The 24494-nt window shown below is 36.0% G+C and overlaps 1 protein-coding gene across 1 annotated transcript in view; it reads right to left on the bottom strand.

Moving 5' to 3' along the window:
* Nucleotides 1-24494, bottom strand: part of LOC127872869 (double zinc ribbon and ankyrin repeat-containing protein 1-like) — a 45551-nt gene that overhangs the window by 4266 nt on the left and 16791 nt on the right. Inside the window, exons 10-18 of the mRNA XM_052416329.1 lie at nt 24008-24130; nt 17065-17183; nt 13198-13216; nt 12404-12602; nt 9960-10063; nt 6399-6570; nt 5143-5225; nt 2690-2770; nt 960-1093 (exon numbers count right to left, since the gene is read on the bottom strand). Of these exons, the coding sequence (XP_052272289.1) occupies nt 960-1093; nt 2690-2770; nt 5143-5225; nt 6399-6570; nt 9960-10063; nt 12404-12602; nt 13198-13216; nt 17065-17183; nt 24008-24130 (1034 nt within the window). The remainder of the gene's footprint in view (nt 1-959; nt 1094-2689; nt 2771-5142; nt 5226-6398; nt 6571-9959; nt 10064-12403; nt 12603-13197; nt 13217-17064; nt 17184-24007; nt 24131-24494) is intronic.

Below are 24494 nucleotides of genomic sequence, written 5' to 3'. Positions count from 1 at the left end.
TTAATTAATACTTTCTTTTTAAAGAAAATTGCAGCCTTTAATTTAAGCATTCAATAACAAGTGGAGATTGTTGAATGTTTTATTTATTAAATTAATAATAATGCAAATACCAGGCACAGAACCCAGCAAACCCCAGGCTAAGAACCCTGTAAACCCAAGGCAAATAACCCTGCAAACGCAAAGCAAATAACCCTGTAAACCCAAGACAAAGAACCTTGCAAACCCAAGCCAAATAACCCTTCAAACCCAAGGCAAATAACCCTTCAAACCCAAGGCAAATAACCCTTCAAACCCAAGGCAAATAACCCAGATAACCCAAGGCAAATAACCCAGATAACCCAAGGCATATAACCCTGTAATCCTAAGGCAAAGAACCCTGAAAACCCAAGGCATATAACCCTTCAAACCCATGGCAAATAACCCAGCAAACCCAAGGCTAAGAAACCTGTAAACCCAAGACAAATAACCCTAATATCCCCCAGGCAAAATTACCATGCTAAACCACAGCCGAATAACCTTTCAAATCCCACAGGTAAATTGATATGCAAATAAAACAAGAGCATCGCACTGCGGGTGCAAACGTTTGGCTGCAGGTACAGTTACGGATAGATGAAAGCTTGTCAGAATTTCTATATTTTTTTATATAAGAGGTCACAGTGACCTTGACCTTTGACCTAGTGACCCAAAAATGGGTGTGGCGTGTAGAACTCATCAAGGTGCAGCTACATATGATGTTTCAAAGTTGTATGTGGAAGCACTTTGATTTTAGAGCCAATGTTAAGGTTTTACAATGATGCAGACGGCAGACGAGCTGGCTATGACACCACCTCGGGTTTTCTCCAAAAATAGCCGAGCTAAAAAGACCCCGCAACCTCCAGGCAAATAGCCTTGCACCCCCCAGGAATTATCAGATATGACCCTGCAAATCTAACACACGACCATGCCAAACCCACACATACATGATAGCAGGTCCTTTTTTGTTGACCTCAGCCCCTGCCTCCACTAGGAGTCCTATGGCCTCCGCCCACTTGTTCTTGGCCGCAATGTGCAACACAGGAATGTCATTCTTGTTCACACAATTTGGATCCGAGCCCTAAAAGAAGACCAAGCTCTGTAATTTTGCTACTAGTATACTAATAAGATATAAGATTTGTTTATCTGGGAGTGGAACCACATAATTTTGTAAAATATTTAATTCTGATCCTGTTGCATGTTTTGAATATCAACATTTAAACAAGCAGTTCACACTGTTAACGTGAAAGCGATTTTGGCCCAGAAAACTGGCTCAAGAATATATCTTTTAACTTAAGGCTTTGTTGCAATCATGTTAAAATATATCAGCCTTGCTCAGAGATAACTGTGCTTAATATATTTCTGTTAAGTGTTGTCCCAAATTACTCTGGGCAGTCTACACAGGCTAATCAGGGACAACACTTTCCACCTAAACTAGTTTTTCTATAAGAAGGGACTTTCCTTTATAACAAAATGCCATACAAGAGGAAATTCTTGTCCCTAATTAGCTATTGCAGATCTACAGGCTAAGCTGGGACGACACTTTATGTACATTTATAAAGCCCTGTTTCCTCACAGCAAACTAAAATATTGTTTAACTTAAGACAAACAAACAATTAACATACATTTCTGCACACACACACACACACTTTTTCAGGTATAATTATATCTCTTGCCAGTTTTGAGAATACTAATTATCACAACAAAAAAAGATTATCCATTCCTGTGCTTTAATGAAACATTTAATAGGATGCAAATTGATAATTTATGTCTGAAAACAAAAAGAGTGCATAAAATTATATATATATATATATTCCAAGCATAATTATATTTTCTTTGATAAGTCATTAATATACATCTATAATCAACGGAAATCAACAACTCTCCCTTATGAGAACCTCCCTCTGAGATAATGTGGCTAAACACATGTGCACAAAGTATCCTTTCAGGTTAGCCTGTGCAGTCTTATCAGGGACAATTCTTTCCTATTTTCTCAAATTTTTCATGAAATAAAGAAGATTAACTTCTAAACAAAAATCAAGTCTATGTGGAAGGCGCCGTCCAGTATATGCCTGTGCATTAAGCCCTGTTTTCGCAGAGCAAGGCTAATGTTTGCACAGCCAATATGAGTTTCAGGTAACAACCAGTCCATTCACTCAGCCCCTACCCAGCCAATATGAGTTTCAGGTAACAACCAGTCCATTCACTCAGCCCCTACCCAGCCAATATGAGTTTCAGGTAACAACCAGTCCATTCACTCAGCCCCTACCCAGCCGATATGAGTTTCAGGTAACAACCAGTCCATTCACTCAGCCCCTACCCAGCCAATATGAGTTTCAGGTAACAACCAGTCCATTCACTCAGCCCCTACCCAGCCAATATGAGTTTCAGGTAACAACCAGTCCATTCACTCAGCCCCTTCCCAGCCAATATGAGTTTCAGGTAACAACCAGTCCATTCACTCAGCCCCTACCCAGCCAATATGAGTTTCAGGTAACAACCAGTCCATTCACTCAGCCCCTACCCAGCCAATATGAGTTTCAGGTAACAACCAGTCCATTCACTCAGCCCTTTCCCAGCCAATATGAGTTTCAGGTAACAACCAGTCCATTCACTCAGCCCCTACCCAGCCAATATGAGTTTCAGGTAACAACCAGTCCATTCACTCAGCCCCTACCTCATCTAGAAGGTGCTGAATCTCTGTGGCATCTCCCTCACCGTTTGGTCCCAACTCCTTTAACAACAGCTGGTCTTGTTTCTATGGCAACACAACACAAATAGTCAGTAAAACAATTTTATAGATATGCATTTAAAAATATCCTGCCTTAAAAGTATGAGATTCTTGTTTTTTATTTAATATGTTTTCAGTTCCTTCTTTTATATTTCATAGAAAAAAACACACTTAAAGTTCTCCTTTAAAGTTAGAAGTAAAGAAATGATTAATGAAAGAGAAGATTGTTTGAAAGAGTCTGTACAATTAAAGGATGTCAATTTTATGTATGATATGTAAAGAGTTTATTGAAAAAACCTGAATTGACACATTATATCCAGCTTAACCAAATCATATCCAATCTGACGCTGACACGGAATGGAGCAATCTTTCGGATTCAAGCTATACCAAACAATTCTTCCATTCATATGATTACCTATATTTGAGCATCTGACCTCAAATTTATAAAAATCTTCAGCAACTCTTTGCTCTTACATAAATCATGTCCTGAACAAAATGATCTTATGTGTGGATGGCAACCTACAGCATGAATAACTGTGAAATTTGACTCCAAGTTGTGTTGTCAAAAAACTGAAAACTTTGTTTTAAATTGTAATTATAAGAGATTTCTTTTATGATTCTTTTAGTTTACAAATGACAAGTTTTAAGGGATTCTATGTCCTTCATATATAACATATGCAAGTATTAATCAATATGCCTGATAGTCAATATTCTGACAGTTGACGTGGGATGGAATACGTCAAGAGCTGTCAGAAGACAGCGCGCTCGACTTTTCGAGTGCTTGACAGTATAATGTAAGCCATCATGGAGAAATTGTTCATATTCAATAAGGTCAAGGTAATATAGTCATATTCTAAGTGGGAGAGGACAACAATTGAAACATATTGATTGCTTATGTTTTAAAGAAGTTGTAATTTATAGACAATATTGAGTTTAGGTATATTTTCCACAATCTATTGAACAATTGTTAAGACATAAAACAAACTAATAATATTTTATTTCAAGTTTGATAGCAAAAGCTTGTGTGGGATGGTTGAATGGTCCTTCAAAAATAAAATAAATAAATATTTGTGTTTTTTTACCATGTTTAAAAAAAATCTTTTGGATGGGGGGTGGGAGGAGGGGTGGAGAGGGAGATTAATGTGGGTGTGTGGAAATTTATTAGATGATCTTCCAAAAAAGTAACAAAAAAGAAAAAAAAATGGGGATAGGGGGGGGGGAAGATTCAGGATGGGGTGTAGGGGGTTGTTTCGGTGAAGTCCATTGTGGTATGTTAGGTAAGTGTTGTTTTCTCAAAGTATGAATCAAATCTGATCATAAATAAAGAAGTTATGGCAATTTAAGCAAAATTTATTAATTTGACCTTGAGAGTCAAGGTCATTCAAAGGTCAAGGTCAAATTCAACTTACCAGGTACAGTTCCCTCATGAGAGTAAGAAAGTGTTTGAAGTTTGAAAGCAATAGCCTTGATACTTTAGAAGTAAAGTGGAGCTAAACACAAAATTTGACAAAATATTCAAAGTTACTAAGGCAACAAAGAGCCCTAATACCGTTAAAAAGCAAACCAGAGTTATGCAACTTGCCCTGTACAGTCCCCTTATGATAGTTAGTGAGTTTTCCAAGTCTGAAAGCAAAAGCTATGATACTTTAGGAGTAAAATGGACCAAAACACAAAACTTAACCAAATGTTCAATTATCTTAGTATAAAAGGGGCCATAATTCTGTCAAAATGCCAGTCAGAGTTACATAACTTTGCCTGCCCATCCCCTTACGATAGTTAATAAGTGTTGCAAATATGAAAGCAATAGCTTTGATACTTTAGGAATAAAGTGAACCTAAACACAAAACTTAACAAAATTTTCAATTTTCTAAGTATAAAAAGAGCATATAATTCTTACAAAATGCTTGATACAGTTGTCTGCTTGTGTTTATAGATTGGGATCATGTTGGTAAAGAAGTATGCAAAATATGAAAGCAATATGTCAAAGGGACAAATATTTGAGGTGGTACGCAAACTTTAACATAGATTTATCAATAATATGCATATTCTAAGTGAAAAAAGGGCCACATTTCTTACAAAATGCTTGATACAGTTTACTGCTCTTGTTTATAGATTGGGGTCATGTTGGTTAAGAAGTACACAAAATATAAAAGCAATATGTCACAAGACATAGAAAATATTTGAGGTGGTACGCAAAACTTCCAACATTCTAACGCTAACGGTAATGCCGACGCCGGGGTGAGTAGGATAGCTATATATATATATATATATATATATATATATATATATAGTCGAGCTAAAAATATGCCAAAATAGCTACATTCTGTGTCTAAATTTCCAAGTTCAATTAAGGCATTTTGTCCTCAAAACATTTAGATCAAAAGATAGCCAATACATACATTCACTTTCTTGACTGGCTTTTTCTTCTTTACAATTTTGCGTTCTGACTTCTTGGGGGCATCATCAATTACTTCATCAAAGTCTGCAAAAAATGTCAACAACACCTTTTTATTAAAACAAAATGAAAGAGGATGTGTTGCAAATATTATGTTAAATACACAAGGACAAATAAAATGTACAATTAAATATTATCAAAATACACACAAATTATGGTTATTGTAAATATTTAAGCAATTACAAAAAGATATATGGCTCAAAAGTTGTCATTTTTCAAACCACGTCTACAATGTTTAATACATTCCCATGCACAAAAAGCATTAATGCAAAAACATCTAAACCTCACAGGAAAATTGGTTAGATAATTAAATAAGTACCAGTAAAACTAACAACTCAGATAAAAGGCATGCTATTGGAAAACCTGACTTAGTTCATTGACATCATAGTTTATAAACAAAATTCCACTTTTAGCATCTTGTCTGTTTAAAGGAAATCCTCCATATGTCACAAAAGAGGTCAGGCGCAGCATATGAGAGCAGACAGCACAGGCTGGTTAGGCGCAGCCTATGAGAGCAGACAGCACAGGCTGGTCTGTGCAGACACTTTAAGACAAACCCTTGAAGCCTTGCTTTCCCCACATTGCCTTATACATATGAACCGCATTATGGAGAAACTGGACACACAGTGCACACAGGCTAATCTGGGACAACATCTTCCGTTTTCATGGAAAACAAGAGCTGTGTTTATAAAACACAATGCCCCCTACTGCGCTGCTTTGAAGCCGCACGGCAGCTATTTTAGAAAACAATGACCTTTGACCTTGAAGGATGGCCTTGACTTTTCACCACGCAAAATTTGCAGCTTCATGAGATACACGTGCATGCTAAATATCAAGTTGCTATCTTCAAAATTGAAAAAGTTATGACCAAGGTTAAAGTTTTGGGACAGACACACACATACAATGACAGACAGACAGACACATACAATGACAGACCGACAGGCCAAAAACATTATACCCCCGATCATTCGTTTGGGGGGCATAAAAATGTATAAATGCAGTCCCTTGTAAACAAAAATACAGTCTAAGCGGAAAGTGTCATCACTTTTCAAAGTGCACAGGCTAATCTGGGACAACACTTTGCGCACATGCATTAGGCCCAGTTTTCCCAGGCCATCTGAGCAAGTCTGGGACAACACTTGGCGCACATGCATTAGGCCCAGTTTTCCCAGGCCATCTGAGCAATGCTCATATACATACCATCAGAGTCCGATCTGTAGGTGGTCTGGTTGTCCTGCTCTGTATGGAAGCTGAGGTAATCCCCGGTAATGCCCAGTTTCTTGCCCGCAAATTTGTCCTTCCCTCCACGCAGGGCAAAGGTCACAGTCAGACTCAACTCATAGCCATCCTCTTGTACTGTGCTTGTCAGTAACTGAATAAAGGACAACAAGAATCATCAGTGGTCAAAGGACACAAGCCAAATGTAAAAATTAATCTCATTCATATTTTGTTCAATTTGTTGAATAAAAAAAGAAATATAAGCAACATCCAAATGAACACATGTCCATACACATGCATTACTTCAGAATCTCCTGAATAGGTGAACATGAGCACCGCCTTGCGGGTGCAGACCGCTCATCTATTTTTCTTTTGAAAGGTGTAAGGACCTATCTCAATTTAAATCACAAAGGAGGGAGGGGTGGAGTTGAGAGGGGTGTATAGTGTGGGGTTGTGGTCATTTATTACATTATCTTCCAAAAATGCCAAAAAAAATGCAAAAAAAAAAAATATTTTTTTGGGGGGGATTCTTGGGTGGGATGGATGGACGGTATTTAAAAAATAAAATAATAAAAATAAATATTTGTGTTTTTTTAACCATGTTTGAAAAAAACAAGAGATGTGTTTGTCAGAAACACAATGCCCCCTATTGCGCCCCTTTGAAATAATTTTTTTTTTTTACCTTTGACCTTGAAAGATGACCTTGACCTTCCACCACTCAAAATGTGCAGCTTTATGAGAAGGCCGCTTTGAAATATTATTTTTTTGACCTTTGACCTTGAAGGATGACCTTGACCTTGAAGGATGACCTTGATCTTGAACTTCCACCACTCAAAATGTGCAGCTTCATGATAACGCCACTTTGAAATTATTGTTTTTTTGACCTTTGACCTTGAAGGATGACCTTGACCTTTAAGAATGACCTTGACCTCGAACTTCCACCTCTCAAAATGTGCAGCTTCATCAGAATGTTGCTTTGATTTTATTATTTTTGACCTTTGACCTTGAAGGAAGATCTTGACCTTGAAGGATGACTTTGACCTTGAACTTTCACCACTCAAAATGTGCAGCTTCTTGAGAATGCCGCTTTGAATTTATTTTATTTTTTTACCTTGAAGGATGACCTTGACCTTGAACTTCCACCACTTAAAATGTGCAGCTTCATGATAATGCCGCATTGAATTTTTTTAATTTTGTTTCACCTTTGACCTTGAAGGATGACCTTGACCTTGAAGGATGACCTTGACCTTGAACCTACACCACTCAAAATGTGCAGCTTCATGATATCGCGGCTTTGATTTTTTGTTGACCTTTGACCTTGAAGGATGAACTTCAAGAATGACCTTGACCTTGAACTTCCACCACTCAAAATGTGCAGCTTCATGATAATGCCGCTTTGAAAAGAAGGATGACCTTTTTGAACTTCCACCACTCAAAATGTGCAGCATCATGAGAACGCCGCTTTGAATTTTATTTTATTTTTTTGACCTTGAAGGATGACCTTGAAAGATGACCTTGACCTTTAACTTCTACCACTCAAAATGTGCAGCTTAATGAGATACACATGCATGCCAAATATCAAGTTGCTATCTTCAATATTAAAAAAGTTAAGGCCAATGTAAAAGTTTTCTGACGGACAGACGCCATATATTTGACATTTGACCTTAAAGGATGACCTTCACCTTCACCTTTCACCACTCAAAATGTTCAGCTCCATGAGATACACATGCGTGCCAAATATCAAGTTGCTATCTACAATATTGAAAAAGTTATGGCCAATGTTAAAGTTTTCAGACGGACAGACACCATAAATTTGACATTTGACCTTGAAGGATGACCTTAACCTTTCACCACTCAAAATGTGCAGCTCTATGAGATACACATGCATGCCAAATATCAAGTTCCTATCTTAAAAAGTGAAAAAGTTATGGCCAATGTTAAAGGTTTGTTCGGACGGACAGACAGACTCACTGACACTGACGGACAGTTCAATATAAATATAAATTGCAAATTATTTTTTTGGGGTGGGGGTATAGTGTGGTGGTCATTTATTAGATGATCTTTAATTTAAAAAAAATAATGGGGGGGATTGAGGGGGTATTCGGGGGGGGGGGGGGGGGGGGGGGGGGCGTGGGGGATGGTTTGGACGGAGTCAATTGTGGTATGTCAGGTAAGAGTTGTTTTGTCAAAGTATCAATCGAATCTAATCATTAATTAAGAAGTTATGACAATTTTAGCAAAATTTTATAATTTGACCTTGAGAGTCAAGGTCATTCAAAGGTCAAGGTCGAATTCAACTTGCCAGGTACAGTACCCTCATGATAGCATGAAAGTATTTAAAGTTTAAAAGCAATAGCCTTGACACTTTAGAAGTAAAGTGGATCTAAACACAAAATGTAACCATATATTCAAAGTTACTTGGTAAAAAAAGACCCATAATTCTGTAAAAATGACAACCAGAGTTATGCAACTTGTCCTTTACTGTCCCCTTATGTTAGTTTGCGAGTGTTATAAGTATGAAAGCAATATCTATGATACTTTAGGGGTAAAGTGGACCAAAACACAAAACTTAACAAAATTTTCAAGTATAAATGGGCCAATAATTCCGTTAAAATGCCAGTCAGAGTTACATAACTTTGCCTGCACAGTCCCCTTACGATAGCTAGTAAGTGTTGCAAGTATGAAAGCAATGGCTTTGATATTTTAGAATAAAAAGTGGACCTAAACACAAAACTTAACCAAATTTTCAATTTTTTAAGTATAAAAAGGGCACACATTTCTGTCAAAATGCCAGTCAGAGTTACATAACTTTGCCTGCACAGTCCCCTTACGATAGTTAGAAAGTGTTGCAAGTATGAAAGCAATCGCTTTGATACTTTAGGAAAAAAGTGGACCTAAACACAAAACTTAACCAAATTTTCAATTTTCTAAGTATAAAAAGGGCACATAATTCAGTCAAAATGCCAGTCAGAGTTACATAACTTTGCATGCACAGTCCCCTTATGATAGTTAGTAAGTGTTGCAAGTATGAAAGCAATAGCTTTGATACTTAAGGAATAAAATGGACCTAAACACAAAACTTAACCAAAATTTTCAATTTTTTAAGTATAAAAAGGGCACATAATTCTGTCAAAATGCACGCCAGAATTATCTAACTTTGCCTGCCCAGTCCCCTCATGATAGTAAGTAAGTGTACCAAGTTTGAATGCAAAATATTGATACTTTATGAGAAAAGTGGACCTAAACTCAAAACTTAACCGGATGCAGACGCCGACGCCAAGGTGATGACAATAGCTCATAATTAAAAAAAATAAATAGATGAGCTAAAAATGAGATGGGCTCTGGAAAAATGGGGTTTAATGCACTTGGGTTAAATGTTGTCCCAGATTAGCTTCTGCAGCCTGCACAGGCTAATCTTGGACAACACTTTAATTTTCTTTAGTGGAGAGTTGAAAGTGTCGTCCCAGATAAGCCTGTGCAGTCTGCACATGCATTAATGCCCAGTTTTCCAAGAGGTCATATACATGTAAACTCTGCCTGTACCTTGCCCATCTTGGGTTCCCCGATGAGCGCCCGGAACTCAGCGTCATTCTGGGCGTGAGCCTTCACATGCTGACAGATGTGCTCCACCTGCTTACGCCAGTAACCTGTAACAATTCACAGTAACCTGTAACACGTACCCATAACCTTTAACAATTCACAGTAACCTGTAACAATTCACATTAACCTGTAACAAGTCACAGTAACCTGTAACAAGTCACAGTAACCTGTAACAAGTCACAGTAACCTGTAACAAGTCACAGTAACCTGTAACATGTCACAGTAACATGTAACATGTCACAGTAATCTGTAACAAGTCAAATGGATATTGCAATACCAGTTTGTTGTCACAAAAGTGACTTATGCCCCATGTACTGCTCTGTGTGCTGTGTATAAGGTCTCCTAACTCAGAAATGTGTGAATCACTGGGAAAGAGCAGTGTCATGCACATGTACACTTCATAGCTATGACATATTTCGTGTGTTAATATAATCGCTTGAGAGATGTGGAAGATGTTTGCTCCACAAACTTTTTCATATAATAAGTAGACTGTCCGAAAAACCAACCAACCCAGTGATTGCAATATGACTCCCTCAAACTTGGTTTGTTGATTTATAATAGGTGAAAAGTATGAAAAAAAAGCAATTGTTAACTTCCCCATAGCTTCTAAAATGTGTGGTAAACAGTAGACTTTTTTTTTTAAACTCTTTACACAGAATGTTTAAGATGTAGTTAATGTAATAAATATTCAAGAATTAGGGATAAATCGGGCCCCGTGTTCACAAAACATTTTCTGCAATCGAAAATCGATTTTGCTTGTCATTGAAAATAGATTTCCACTGTAGTTGATAGGCAAAAATGAAAATCGATGTCAGTTAAAATCGATTTTCGATTGCAAAATCGTTTTGTGAACACGGGGCCAGGTCTAAATGTTAGCTTCTAGCCCTTGTAAAAATATATTAAAAGTAAAGGTAAAACATAAAGGTTACAAAATACCGTAAAAATGCAGTCATAAGTCGAGATTTTTTTCCTCAAAAATTTGATTAAATTTACAGTCTCGACTTATGAAGTCGCCCATGAAAAATAATGATGACATTCTACTAAGATCGATCCCCGTGGAAATGGTTAAAGTTGTTGTTGTTGTTGTATAGAAAACTTGTTGAAATACGACACACAAAATTTCCTCTTTTAACTGATACTTACCAATTAATATAACCACAGTTTGCCGCAACATTTCCCTCTTTTTTATTTTCATAATTTAATCCAAAGTTTTCATGTAAGCAGGTGTTTTTTTTACAACTAAACGTGTAAATAAAAGATCGAGTCATTTTTAAAGTAGAGCGCGTATTGGCAACCTGTGTGAATTGACAGTTTGACGTCATCAAAGGAAAGCCGCTTTCTGTCAAGAAGCCATAAAGCATCACCCTTCTCGCCGATAAAATAAAATTTCTTTAATTTGTGAAGCGACATGTTTAACCAATCGCGAGTTTGTTATTCACTGGCAATCGTCCAATTATGTTTGAGCACGTGCATAGCTCCGCCTTTGAAACTGTTATGAAGAACAAAGGTGGAGTTAGCGGTCTATTGGTTATGTCAATCATTGTCATAAAAACGTGTTTACCGAGGAACTAAGCAATTGTTTTGATAGTCAGATTAAAAGTACAAAGATTTGATGACAGTGATCACAGTGTGTCATCGGATTATAAGTTTGTGGATTATTAGTAGCGTGGACAAAACAGTGCAAACTTTATAATAATAATTTATTAATTTGACTAACACATTTGATTTGTGAAAATGCCTCGAAAACGCCAATGCCATGCGTATGACAATACGTTTTAAAATACGCGTGATAGAATTTGCAGAGCAATCAATTAATAAAAGTGCTGCTGAACGCGAGTTTGGTGTTTCGTATTTCGTTGATGTGTAAATTACGATGTACATGTATATAAAATCTGGTTTCCTATGTTGTTGTTTTTTGTTTTTATGTGGTTCATTATGATTTGCTTGTCTATATTTTCATATATTATTTTCGATTTCCTAAATATATATCGATTCGTATTGATTATATTAAACAAAGTACATAATACATGTGTACGCTATGTCTACGTCCCACAGTGCTATATTGACGTCATGGTCTATGTATAGAATAAAAACTTCCCGTACATTTAAAATTGCGTCTGTTTATGAAATTCTTGCACAGATAATTTCTGACTCGACTTATAACTTGGACATATTCAAAATCTCCGATTTTCGTATCATTTTTTACCCCCCGACTTATGAGCGGGTAGACTTATGACTGCATTTTTACGGTACTAAATCAAACTGAAATCAGTTTTTGTACTAATATCAATTACCAATATTCAAGATTGTATCAGTAATTCTGCAAGATTAAACTTAAGAGTCTCCTTTAAATACAAATGAGAACAAACACATTATGCGCGACCCACCTTTCCCCGGACTGACAGCAGTCAGGAGTGGCCTCCTGTCCCTCATCTGACGCTCATAGGCCAGTTTCTCCTCCTCCTTCTCCTTCTCACGCTCCAGGCCTCGTGTCGAGGGGTAGAACAGGCCCACAGTCTGCGTAGAGATGGTATTGGAGGGCTTGGGTGGGGCGCCCAGAGGGGAGCTCACGGGGAGCCACTGCGCCTGGGTGTGGAGATAATGTGAGGAAAGTATAAGCATGCCTGCACCATAAACCTCAAGGTCACAATATGAACATAACTTGACACTGAATAATCACTGGGGATGAATGAGCTTGTTTACCTTTGGTTAAATTCACTTGTAAAAGTTTGGCAATAAATTCATTTTTTTTACAGTAAATAATTTTGCTTTGAAGGCCTAATTCTGAAAAACTAGTCAAAACTTCGTGCTGATCATAGACATTAAAACACAAAAGATCTGTGCATATTAATCCCATATGCATTAGAAAAATTAACTGTCGTTATCATTCAGAGATGGGTAACTTTTAGAACAACTGAGCCCAAACAGGCAGGAAACAACATCAATACATGAGTGACGACGTCATCGTGGCATAGATAAGTATATATCAAGTCCACATTGCCATTAAAAAGTACCTGGTCCATTGCCCACTTGGTAAGCATTCTATAAATCTCTACCACACATTGGGTACTGGTTCTGTCCGCAAAACTGCAGACCAAAAACTTTCTCAATAGGTCTTAGACTTTCAAGAAAATTAAGCCTAAAAACAAGAGCCTAAATAGCCTTACATCATTTCACTTACCTCTCTAGTGAATCCGTTTCTGAAATATAAAAAAACCCATATCAATTAAAATGTGTTGGATATTGACAAGAAAAATACAAAACACCTTTTTACATAAAACTAGGGATGTAAACAGATGCCAAACTTTGTATCCAGATATTCTAATTTGATATCCCAAAACATCAAGATATCCAAAAAGATCAGCATCAGCGGTGGAAATCTAGTATTAAAATTTATAAATTATGTACATGATTGTATTGTACATAATTATAGCAAAATTAATAAAATATTAAAAATGCTCACTATATAGGTATTCAGATTGTTTCTAATGGAATCGCATGCATCAAATAATTAAATTCACAAGAAAATCAGTTTTGTTCTAGCATTATTGCAACCATTGATGATGGCTACTCCTTTAAACCAGTACATGCATATACAACACATAAACATTGGTTTTCATAAAAAATAGTGCCAGTCAAATAAATGCCTTAAATGCCTTAACATTAATGATGAGTAATAGTTATGTTTTACTTTCAACGTCATCATGGCTGTAAATTAAAGAATATATTTAAATTAAGTGTTAAATTTGTTGCTTCAGTCTGGTATTATATAAACCGTAAATTGTGATATTTATTAAAGTCAATTCACATTTGAGACGTTTGATTTCCTGAAACATCAATTCCTGATAATTAACCCTTTTATGCCTAATGGACTCTCCCATCCTTCTAAATTGGATCAATTTATTTCCAAAGTTAGGGATGTCTAGTATATTTATTTCTATATTTAGAATATTTCTTACAGAAATTCCTTTAAGCAAACAGCACAGACCCTGATGAGACGCCGCATCATGCTGCGTCTCATCTGGGTCTACGCTGTTTGCCAAGGCCTTTCTTCTAGACACTAGGCATAAATCGGTTAATTGGTGAAGAGCTATTACAAAGTGCCAGCTAAAGGAACATTACAAAATGTGACATGTTTGTTTTACTTTTACAGCCTTTTCAACCACTGTGGTATAACCCAGTTACCACTTAGATACGTATTTTGAAACATTTGCAGTCAATTAGAAACTTAAATTGAGACCTTTCTTACTTGATTCAAGTTGTAAAGCCTTCATTCTGATGAGCAGCAAACAGATACTGATGAGCAGCAAACAGCGTAAAACCTAAACAGACTGCCAGTGACTCACAGGCTGTTCTGGTTTTATGCTGTTTGCACATAGCCATTTTCACTTTGCCTCTGAGTCGGAAAGGGTTAAAAGCTGTTCTTGATGTTAATCTATTATTCTGAATACCTAACAAATATTTTCATGACACATCGTTTGTATGAATAAAAATAAATTATTATGGGTGTCTTTTCTTTTTATGTAATAAAAATATTCTGAAACTATAATACTATCACAAAACTAAACCAGTGATAAAATATATGGATATTCCCATATTCGTTTAAATGCCTTAATAAAAAATATTTAATAGTAACATATTCCATCTCAGAACAACATCTGTGGTATGCTTTATTGTTTGTTAAAAAAGTTTTTATTTTTGTTGTTTCATGTTGTTGTTGCAGAATAAAACAAGAGCATCACCTTGTGGGTGCAGACCTCTCATCTATTTTTCTTTTTAAAGGTGAAGGGACCTATCTTAATTTCAATCACAAAGGAAGGAGGGGTGGAGTGGAGGGGGGTGTATAGTGTGGGGGTGTAGTCATGTATTACATTTTCTTCCAAAAATGCAAAAAAAACGCATTTTTTTTTGGGGGGGGGGATTCTTGGGTGGGATGGCTGGACAGTATTTCAAAAATAAAATAATACAAAAAAATATTTGTGTTTTTTAACCATGTTTAATAAACAAAAAAAATGGGGGAAGGGGGTTGGGTTGGGGGGGGTATAGTGTTAGGGTGTGGTTGTCATTTATTTGATGATCTTTAAGAAAAAAATATTGGGGGGGGATTTGGGTGGGAAGGGGGGCTTGGGGAATGGTTTGGGTGGAGTCTATTGTGGTATGTCAGGTAAGAGCTGTTTTGTCAAAGTATCAATCAAATCTAATCATAAATAAAGAAGTTATGTCAATTTTAGCAAAATTTAATAATTTGACCTTAAGAGTCAGGGTCATTCAAAGGTCAAGGTAAAATTCAACTTGCCAGATACAGTACCCTCATGATAGCATGAAAGTATTTGAAGTTTGAAAGCAATAGCCTTGATACTCTAGAAGTAAAGTGGATCTAAACACAAAATTTAACCATATATTCAAAGTTTCTAAGTCAAAAAGGGCCATAATTCTGTAAAAATGACAACCAGAGTTATGCAACTTGTCCTTTACTGTCCCCTTATGATAGTTTACGAGTGTTCCAAGTATAAAAGCAATATCTATGATACTTTAGGGGTAAAGTGGACACAAAACTTAACAAAATTTTCAATTTTCTAAGTATAAATGGCCTATAATTCTGTCAAAATGCCAGTCAGAGTTACATAACTTTGCCTGCACAGTCTCCATATGATAGTTAGTAAGTGTTGCAAGTATGAAAGCAATAGCTTTGATACTTAAGGAATAAAATGGACCTAAACACAAAACTTAACCAAAATTTTCAATTTTCTAAGTATAAAAAGGGCACATAATTCTGTCAAAATGCTAGTCAGAGTTACATAACTTTGCCTGCACAGTCCCCTTATGATAGTTAATAAGTGTTGCAAGTATGAAAGCAATAGCTTTGACACTTAAAGAATAAAATTGACCTAAACACAAAACTTAACCAAAATTTTCAATTTTCTAAGTATAAAAAGGGCACATAATTCTGTCAAAATGCACGCCAGAGTTATCTAACTTTAGCTGCCCAGTCCTCTCATGATAGTAAGTAAGTGTACCAAGTTTGAATGCAATAGCATTGATACTTTATGAGAAAAGTGGACCTAAACGCAAAACTTAACCGGACGCCGACGCCAAGGTGATGACAATAGCTCACTTTTTTTTTTCAAAAAATAGATGAGCTAAAAAGGTAGTAAAACAATAGCTAAGTAAATTAGCTTGTATGATTCCATCATGTGAATATATGTCAAAGTATAATATTGATTCCACATGTTTAAGTCGCGAAATGGATGCTATACTGTCACCATAAGCAAACCATGCAAAAGATGTCGGACCTCCAATATTTCCCAGACATTTTGTTTAGGTCTGTTATTATTCCTGAGACTGTCGGTCCTGGCGTTTGACAAAAAAAAACTTTGTTTTGGTTAAAAACGAAAAAATATGAGAACAAAATACGGACAGATTTATGCTTATTTTACTTTGTTTGATTGATTAACTTTAAAATAAAACAGATTTTACAAACCAGTCGAACTTGCTATATTTGCTGATGACGAAACAAACTCCAAGTGCAATTCTCAGAACCAGTAAAATATTGCACATTGTTTTGTGACATAGAATACACATTTTGTTTATCTTGTGTAAACAGTATGAGAACTAGTGTTACTTGCCGTTACGTTTTTCTTTCTTTTCAATTCAAATTTGTATCTTTTGTAAACAGTAAGAGTACTAGTGTTTTATATTGCTATTTAAATTTTCTTGTAATGTATAAAAAAATACAAACCTTTCTTCACTTTTAATTGAAAGTTTTACAATATGTTTTAATAAAACAGGTTCAAAATTTAGTTGTTGTATTGAATTTAGAATTGTTAAACAATGTGAACGCCATTAAGATAAAAATGAACTCTTTAAATGGTATTTTATATTGTTTGGTTACAGAAGAACAAGGTCGGGTAAAATCTGGTGAGGTCAGTTAAACTTTAAAAGTGATCAGACCTCATGTCCTATAAGATTTTTTTGTCTTTCACTTGGTTGCCATTTACACTCATATATATGCAATCTAACTTTAAAAGACAGCTTTAAACAAACTCACAGGTCGTCAACGCGCAATGGGGCATCAATCTTGACTCCACATGAGCCACAGAACGTAGCGTAGGGATGGTTGCTGGCACGACACTTGGAGCATGTCAGTGCAGTCGCAGTTACAGCCGGCTAAAATACACAGCACGTTTGGTATATCAAAAATAACAATTAACAGGTTTGTAATTGATGACAACAATCACATAAAAGTATGGGCTCACTGTTGTATCTGTAGAAAAATGTCCACAGTTGGAAAAATATTTTATTTACCTAATTTTCCATTTTTGAAAATGCTTTTTGCAGGGATGGGAACAAGCCAAATAGCTGATAGCCCCTTAAATTTTTGGTGGAGCAAAGCATATACCAAAACAAAAACTAAAATTATGTCAGCACACAAAATTTGTAAAGAATGATGAAGGGCAACCATACCAAGCTTAGATCCAGTTTTTGTTACTTGCTGAGTTATTAAATGGTAAAATGTCTCGCTTATCTACCGTTATTCATGCTTTAGGCCAACCATGACAGAGCAGACAACTGTGAGGCTTCCCCTATTCTTCACATCAGATATATAATATCTTCATGAAATATCCCTTAAAACCATATACAACACTTATTTTACCTAAGCTGCTTCACTATTTCTGCAACAGTTTGTAAAATTTAAATGAAAAGCCTACAATACAAAAAAGTGCTTCCCAAAACATTTCAAACATTTATATTGTTATGACATAGCTTTTGTTGCATTTGGATAAGTCAATTTTCTTATCAGGTAAACTGGCACTAATATACTTTTAACTCTACTTCACTGAGAAGCAAAACAAGAGAATGAAAATGGAACCAAAATACCTATATTTAAATTCATTAAATCCAAGTTTGAAGGTTTATTATGATATTCCAATTCAATAAATGTCAATGTATAAAATATTTTCTCCTTATATTTTTTAAGTATATAAAAGTAAAGAAACTGAATAAAATTGTTGTTTACAGTAAATTAGGATAGAATTAATGTTGAAATTTATACACCTGTGAGCTAGCACAAAATAGAGCAACTAAAATACTTCTATATTTGACAAAAATTCAAATAATTTTGGGACAGATATTCTACAATTACTGTGTTAAAACATGCCATTCATATGATGCACAATTAAAACTGTAAACGTGTAACTGTTGCATGACAAACAACACTGTTTTCAACTGATTTAAAAAAAAAAGATATTTAATAGACACATGTACATAACATTTAGGGTTAACATCCTATTTTGCATGTCAAATGTTTAATGATAAATGAATAGTAAAGAATAATAAGCGCTAGTACATGTAGATAATTAAACTTTCATAATCAACAAAACTAACACATGTATTCTAATCTTAAAACTAGTTACATCCCACATTTTAGTTTACTTTACGCTATCTACAATATTTAATACTGTCAAAAGTAATAAAACAGCAACACATGTATTAGCATTCCAACAACATATATATGAGCCTTGCTCTGGGAAAACAGGGCTTAACGCATGTGTGAACAGTTTCATCACAGATTAACCTACGCTGACTGCACAGGCAAACCTGAGACAACACTTTACGTACATGCATCAGGCTAAGTGTTTACAGAGTGCCACCCATACGTAACTAATAGCATTCAACTTATTGTGAATAATGTAACATATAGCATTCAACTCATTATATCTAACTGTAACAGTTATATATTACCACAGCTCAACCACATTGTCTTTCTGAAATCCATATGTCACAATTATAACAAGAGGGCCAAGATGGCCCTTGTTCAATCACCTGAGAGGAGTCGGTTCATTCAATCTTTACCAAACGTCAAACTTGACCTAGATATTGTCCAGACAAACATCCTGGTCAAGTTTCATCATTATTGAACCAAAACTCTGGCGTATGGAGTGTTTTTGTTTTTGTAAAATTTGACCTGGTGGCCTATATTTTGAGTTGACACCCCTTACCAAACATCAAACTTTGCTTACAAAAATAAATATTATGACCAAGATTCATAAAATCTGAAACGAAATTGTGACCTCTAGAGTGTTTACAAGGATTTTGTATAATATAATGAAAATTTGGACAATCTAAGGGCAATAATTATGGCATTAATTATGTGATATATATAAAACCAATCTTTTCACCAAGTTTCATGATGATTGGGCAAAAAATGTGACTTCTAGAGTGTTCACAAGCTTTTTTTACTATGTTTAAATATAAGAAAACTGCCCCCCTGGCAGCCATGTTATTCAACTGACCGGAACCATTTTTGAACTCAACTCTCATATCAAGGAAACAAATGTTCTGACCAAATTTCATGAAAATTGGGCCAAAAATTAAACTTCTAGAGTGTTCACAGGTTTTCACTATATACATATAGAGAAAAATGACCCGCCCACTGGCGGCCATGTTTTTTCACCGATCTGGACCATTTTCAAACTCGTCCGAGATATCAATAAAACCAATGTTTTGACCAACTTTCATGATGATTGGGCAAAAATTGTGACTTCTAGAATGTTTACAAGGTTTCTCTGAAGCCAAATAAGGAAAACTGCCCCCCCCCCCCCGGCAGCCATGTTATTCAACTGACCGAAACCAATTTTGAACTCAACTCTCATATCAAGGAAACAAATGTTCTGACCAAATTTCATGAAAATTGGGCCACAAATGTGACTTCTAGAGTGTTCACATGTTTTCACTATATACATATAGAAAAAATGCCCCGCCCACTGGCGGCCATGTTTTTTCACCGATCTGGACCATTTCAAAACTCGTCCGAGATATCAATAAAACTGATGTTTTGACCAACTTTCATGATGATTGGGCAAAAATTGTGACTTCTAGAGTGTTTACAAGGTTTCTCTATAGCCAAATAAGGAAAACTGCCCCCCCCTGGCAGCCATGTTATTCAACTGAACGGAACCATTTTTTAACTCAACTCTCATATCAAGGAAACAAATGTTCTGACCAAATTTCATGAAAATTGGGCCAAAAATGTGACTTCTAGTGTGTTCACATGTTTTCACTATATACATATAGAGAAAAATGCCCCGCACACTGGCGGCCATGTTTTTTCACCGATCTGGACCATTTTCAAACTCGTCCTAGAAATCAATAAAACCAATATTTTGACCAACTTTCACGATGATTGGGCAAAAATTGTGACTTCTAGAGTGTTTACAAGGTTTCTCTATAGCCAAATAAGGAAAACTGCCCCGCCCACTGGCGGCCATGTTTTTCAACGGACCGGAACCACTTTTGAACTCAACCAACATATCATTAAGACAAACATTTTGACAAAGTTACATGAAGATTGGGCATGAAATCTGACTTCTACAGTGTTTACAAGTTTTTTCTTTGTTTTTGACCTAGTGACCTAGTTTTTGACCCGGCACAACCCAGTTTCAAACTCGACCGAGATTTCATTGGGACGAAGCTTCTGACCAAGTTTCATGAAGATCGGGCAATAAATGTGGCCTCTAGAGTGTTAACGAACAAATGTGGACGGAGGGACAGACAGACGACGGACAAAGACCGGTCACAAAAGCTCACCTGAGCAATCAGGTGAGCTAAAAATGGTAGTCCATTCTATCAAATTATGACAGAAAATCCAACAAAATTGGAGCTATGTTATGCAAAAATAGTTCTTAAGCTATATGCGGCAAGCATAGCTACAGGCCAGTCTGAGCATTTGTGCAGTCTGGTCAGTAGTGAACATGTCTACTAAAGAGACCCCAAAACCTAGCCCCCAACTTTATAGTGGACAGGGTAGCTCCTGACCAGACTGTGCAAATGCACAAGCTAATCTAGAGCTAAGCAGGCCCCATGTAGCATATGACCCATTTTCAAACAACATGGCTCATTTTATGGGTTAAAATTTGCTGCAGACAATGTGATTGCTTGGTGGTCATGCGTTTTGCCATGCAACTGTACACACCGCCCACTCCTGCAGACAGAAAAACACGCAAACACAACTTTAGTCATTTGAAAAACGTAAAGGAAAGGAGAAATTATATAATTGAGTCTCATTCTGGGAAAACTGGGTTTAATGAATGTGTGTAAAGAGTCATCCCAGATAAGCCTGTCAAGTCCACACAGGTTAATCAATGACAACACTTTCCACCTAACATGGATTTTCCATGAGAAGTGACTTCCTTTAAATGAAAATACAACAGAAGCATAAGGTGTTGTCCCTAAAAACCTGTGTGGACTTGACAGGCTAATCTGGGACTACACTTTACACACAAGCATTAAGTCCATAACGGACTACACTTTACACACAAGCAATAAGTCCATCTGGGACTACACTTTACACACAAGCATTAAGTCCATAACGGACTACACTTTACACACAAGCAATAAGTCCATCTTCCCAGAACAATGCTTATATAATAGCAATTATTTCTGATGATAATGCCGCTGATGATAAATATCAAAACAATTATCAGATAGATAATGGGATACTGATAATAAGAGTATACAATGAAAATAATGATGATAATGATAAAACAATAATACTTTTTTTATAATTCTTTATAGCAAATTTGATGATCATACCTGATGTATTTTTCTTTGTATTTAAATCTTATGTTTCCTATTTTAAGTAGGTGATCTGGAGGTTGATGTTTCTGGAAAATTAAACTACGTCAAGCATAATCCTCACACTGGTATTTATAACATAAAAAGTTTTATCTGTACTTTTTTGGAATCATAAAATCCAGCTTTTACCACGTACAAGCTGCCAAACTGGCTGCAAACCAAAAGTCCCTTTGATGAAACAAAGAATGAGATTAATTTATGAATGATGAATATGATATCTAAATGGCTGAAATCACCATACTGGACAGGTGGGGTTTCCTCCAGGTACTCCAGCTTCCCCCCACAACACAAGACCACACCAAAATTGAAAAACTTTCAGTAACAACAAAAAGAGCTGGAAATTGCAGCTATAATTTAACCTTAGTCCCAACTTTAGTGAGTCTTGTAAGTTTATTAGGTAGGAGTGCTTAGGCCCACTCCAGGTCAACACATAATTGTAGTCTCTCGCTTGGAAAGGACTTCATAAACTTCTAAATGCACAGACACACACACACACACACACATGATAAAGATGGGGATGATGATGATGCTCATGATGATGATTTTGAAGAAAATAACAAGAAGGACATTGACAATGATAAAGTACATCACAGGGATGTACAATATTTTCAGTGATGACACAGAACTAGAAGTCTTGAAAATAGGAGCTGTTCTCTGTGAAAAGGGGGTTAAATGCATGTGCCTAAAGTGTCATTTCAGATTAGCCTGAGCAGTCCGCACAGGCTAATACGCAGGGGTTTTTATCTGATTTTGGGGAAAGGGCATGGCCTTTTTTGAGGGGAAAAAAAATGCGCAAAATGCCGGATTTTGGGGGAAAAAATCGCGCGAAACGCCGGATTTTGGGGAAAATAAGGAAAGTCTTAAATAATCAATTCAACATATTTTGCTGTTTTTAAAACAAAATCATGGCAACAGATAATTTAATTATGCAATATGTTATATTTTCTACACTGGATCAGGTTAACTTATGTATTTAAAGTTGAAAAAAAAAAAAAAAAAAATTTAAAAAAAAAAAAAAAAAAAAAAAAAAATGAAGTCTGGGGGAAAATTTACCTGCTGAGGGGAAAAAAAATCTGAGGGGAAAGGGCCGATTTTCGGCGGGTCCCAAAGAAGGAAAAAAAGCCCTGATACGGGACGACACTTTTTGTCTAAACTTGATTTTCGCTAAGAAGAGACTCTAAAAAACAAAAATATCATTAAAGCGGAAATTGTCGTCCATGATTAGCCTGTGTGGACTGCACAGGCTTATCTGGGACGACACTTGATGCACATGCATTAAACCCCTTTTTCACAGAGCACAGCTCATATTTACACATAATTGCACCAAGACAACATATCAGCCAGAAAGTTTTAATTTATAATTTTTTATCAAAATTTTGTCAATCCAACATCACAATTGCAGATACAAAAAAGATGGAAACAAATAATGTGATTTCCAAGATTGCACTGACTTTTTCTAGCTTTTTATGTCAGGTTAATACCATATACCCACAACAAATACAAAGCTGTTGTTGAGAAATATAAACATAACATCAGGAAAATGCACATTCATTAAAAAAAACTTTTATTTTGTACTAGTACCTTTAACAGTTTCTCAATCACCTGGTATAATGAATGACGCATGAGATTTTATAGTTGAGCATAATCAATAAAGTTATTTTGCTGTAGTCATTATTAAATAATCAATGCAGTCAAGAACTGCTACCGAAGGAGAAACATAAATTTGTATTAAACAAGGCTATTGTCAAGCAATTTGGTCCCCTACCGGCTCCACCATTGTCAGAAATTCCACCATTTTCAGAATGTTTTTTTTTTGGTTGCCATAGCAACCACAATTTTTGACGTAGGAACAAAATGAAATGACATGTTGCAAGTTTCATGAAAAAATATTAAGAACTTTAAAAGTTATCGCAGGATCCAGAAAACCACCATTTTCAGCAGTATTTCTAGTCTATTTGTTGCCATAGCAACCAGAATTTTTGACGTAGGAACAAAATAAAATGACGTGCATAATGTCCATTTTGCCATCTATCCATGTTTCAAGTTTCATGAAAAAATATAAAGAACTTTTCAAGTTATCGCAGGATCCAGAAAAGTGTGACAGACTCACAGAGCGCAAACCAGAAGTCCCCTCCGGTGAAACAGGTAGGGGACAATAATAGCTGTCACAAGTTCATATTTTGCATTGTTAAATGATCTGTATATGCCTGTTCACACAAAGTAAAATTGAAAGCATTATGTTGTCAACTACTATAATTAGAGATCTAGTATGTGTACCCTGAGAAAATCGCAATCAAGGACAACATTATACAAAATGTTCACTTTTTACTAAGAAATTGACCCAAATGCAAACCTACCTTGGCTCCACACCAGTCACAGAATCGTGCCTCTCCGCGATTGACACGGTTACACTTCGTGCATTTCAGGTACTTCTTGTCTAGACTGGTGATAGGGGGAGCAGACTGTCCAACATACGCAGGCTGAAAATGAATAATTATTGATTGCCATAAAGTTACATTTTAAATATGTTCTCTTGTTTCCATTGTGATAAATATCATGAAGGGCAGCACAGTCATTCAGAAGACCCTACTATGTGACACAAAGGTTAAAATTTTATACATGTATACTACATACCTCTAGTTACACACTAGTGAAGGTCTTGACATTTATTTAATTTAAGATAACATTAAATCTTTGATATACAACAATCTCATTGATTGTGCTTATAAATTGTAACAAGAGCACTGCATAACAGGTGCCACGCTCGGCTGCGAAAGCTTTTCAGAATTTTTTTTTTTTTTTAGGTCACAGTGACCTTGACCTTTGACCTAGTAACCCAAAAAT

Source organism: Dreissena polymorpha, chromosome 3 (genome assembly GCF_020536995.1).
Source record: "Dreissena polymorpha isolate Duluth1 chromosome 3, UMN_Dpol_1.0, whole genome shotgun sequence".
NCBI classification, from domain to species: Eukaryota; Metazoa; Mollusca; class Bivalvia; order Myida; family Dreissenidae; genus Dreissena; species Dreissena polymorpha.
This window is presented reverse-complemented; position numbering and strand designations above follow the sequence as displayed.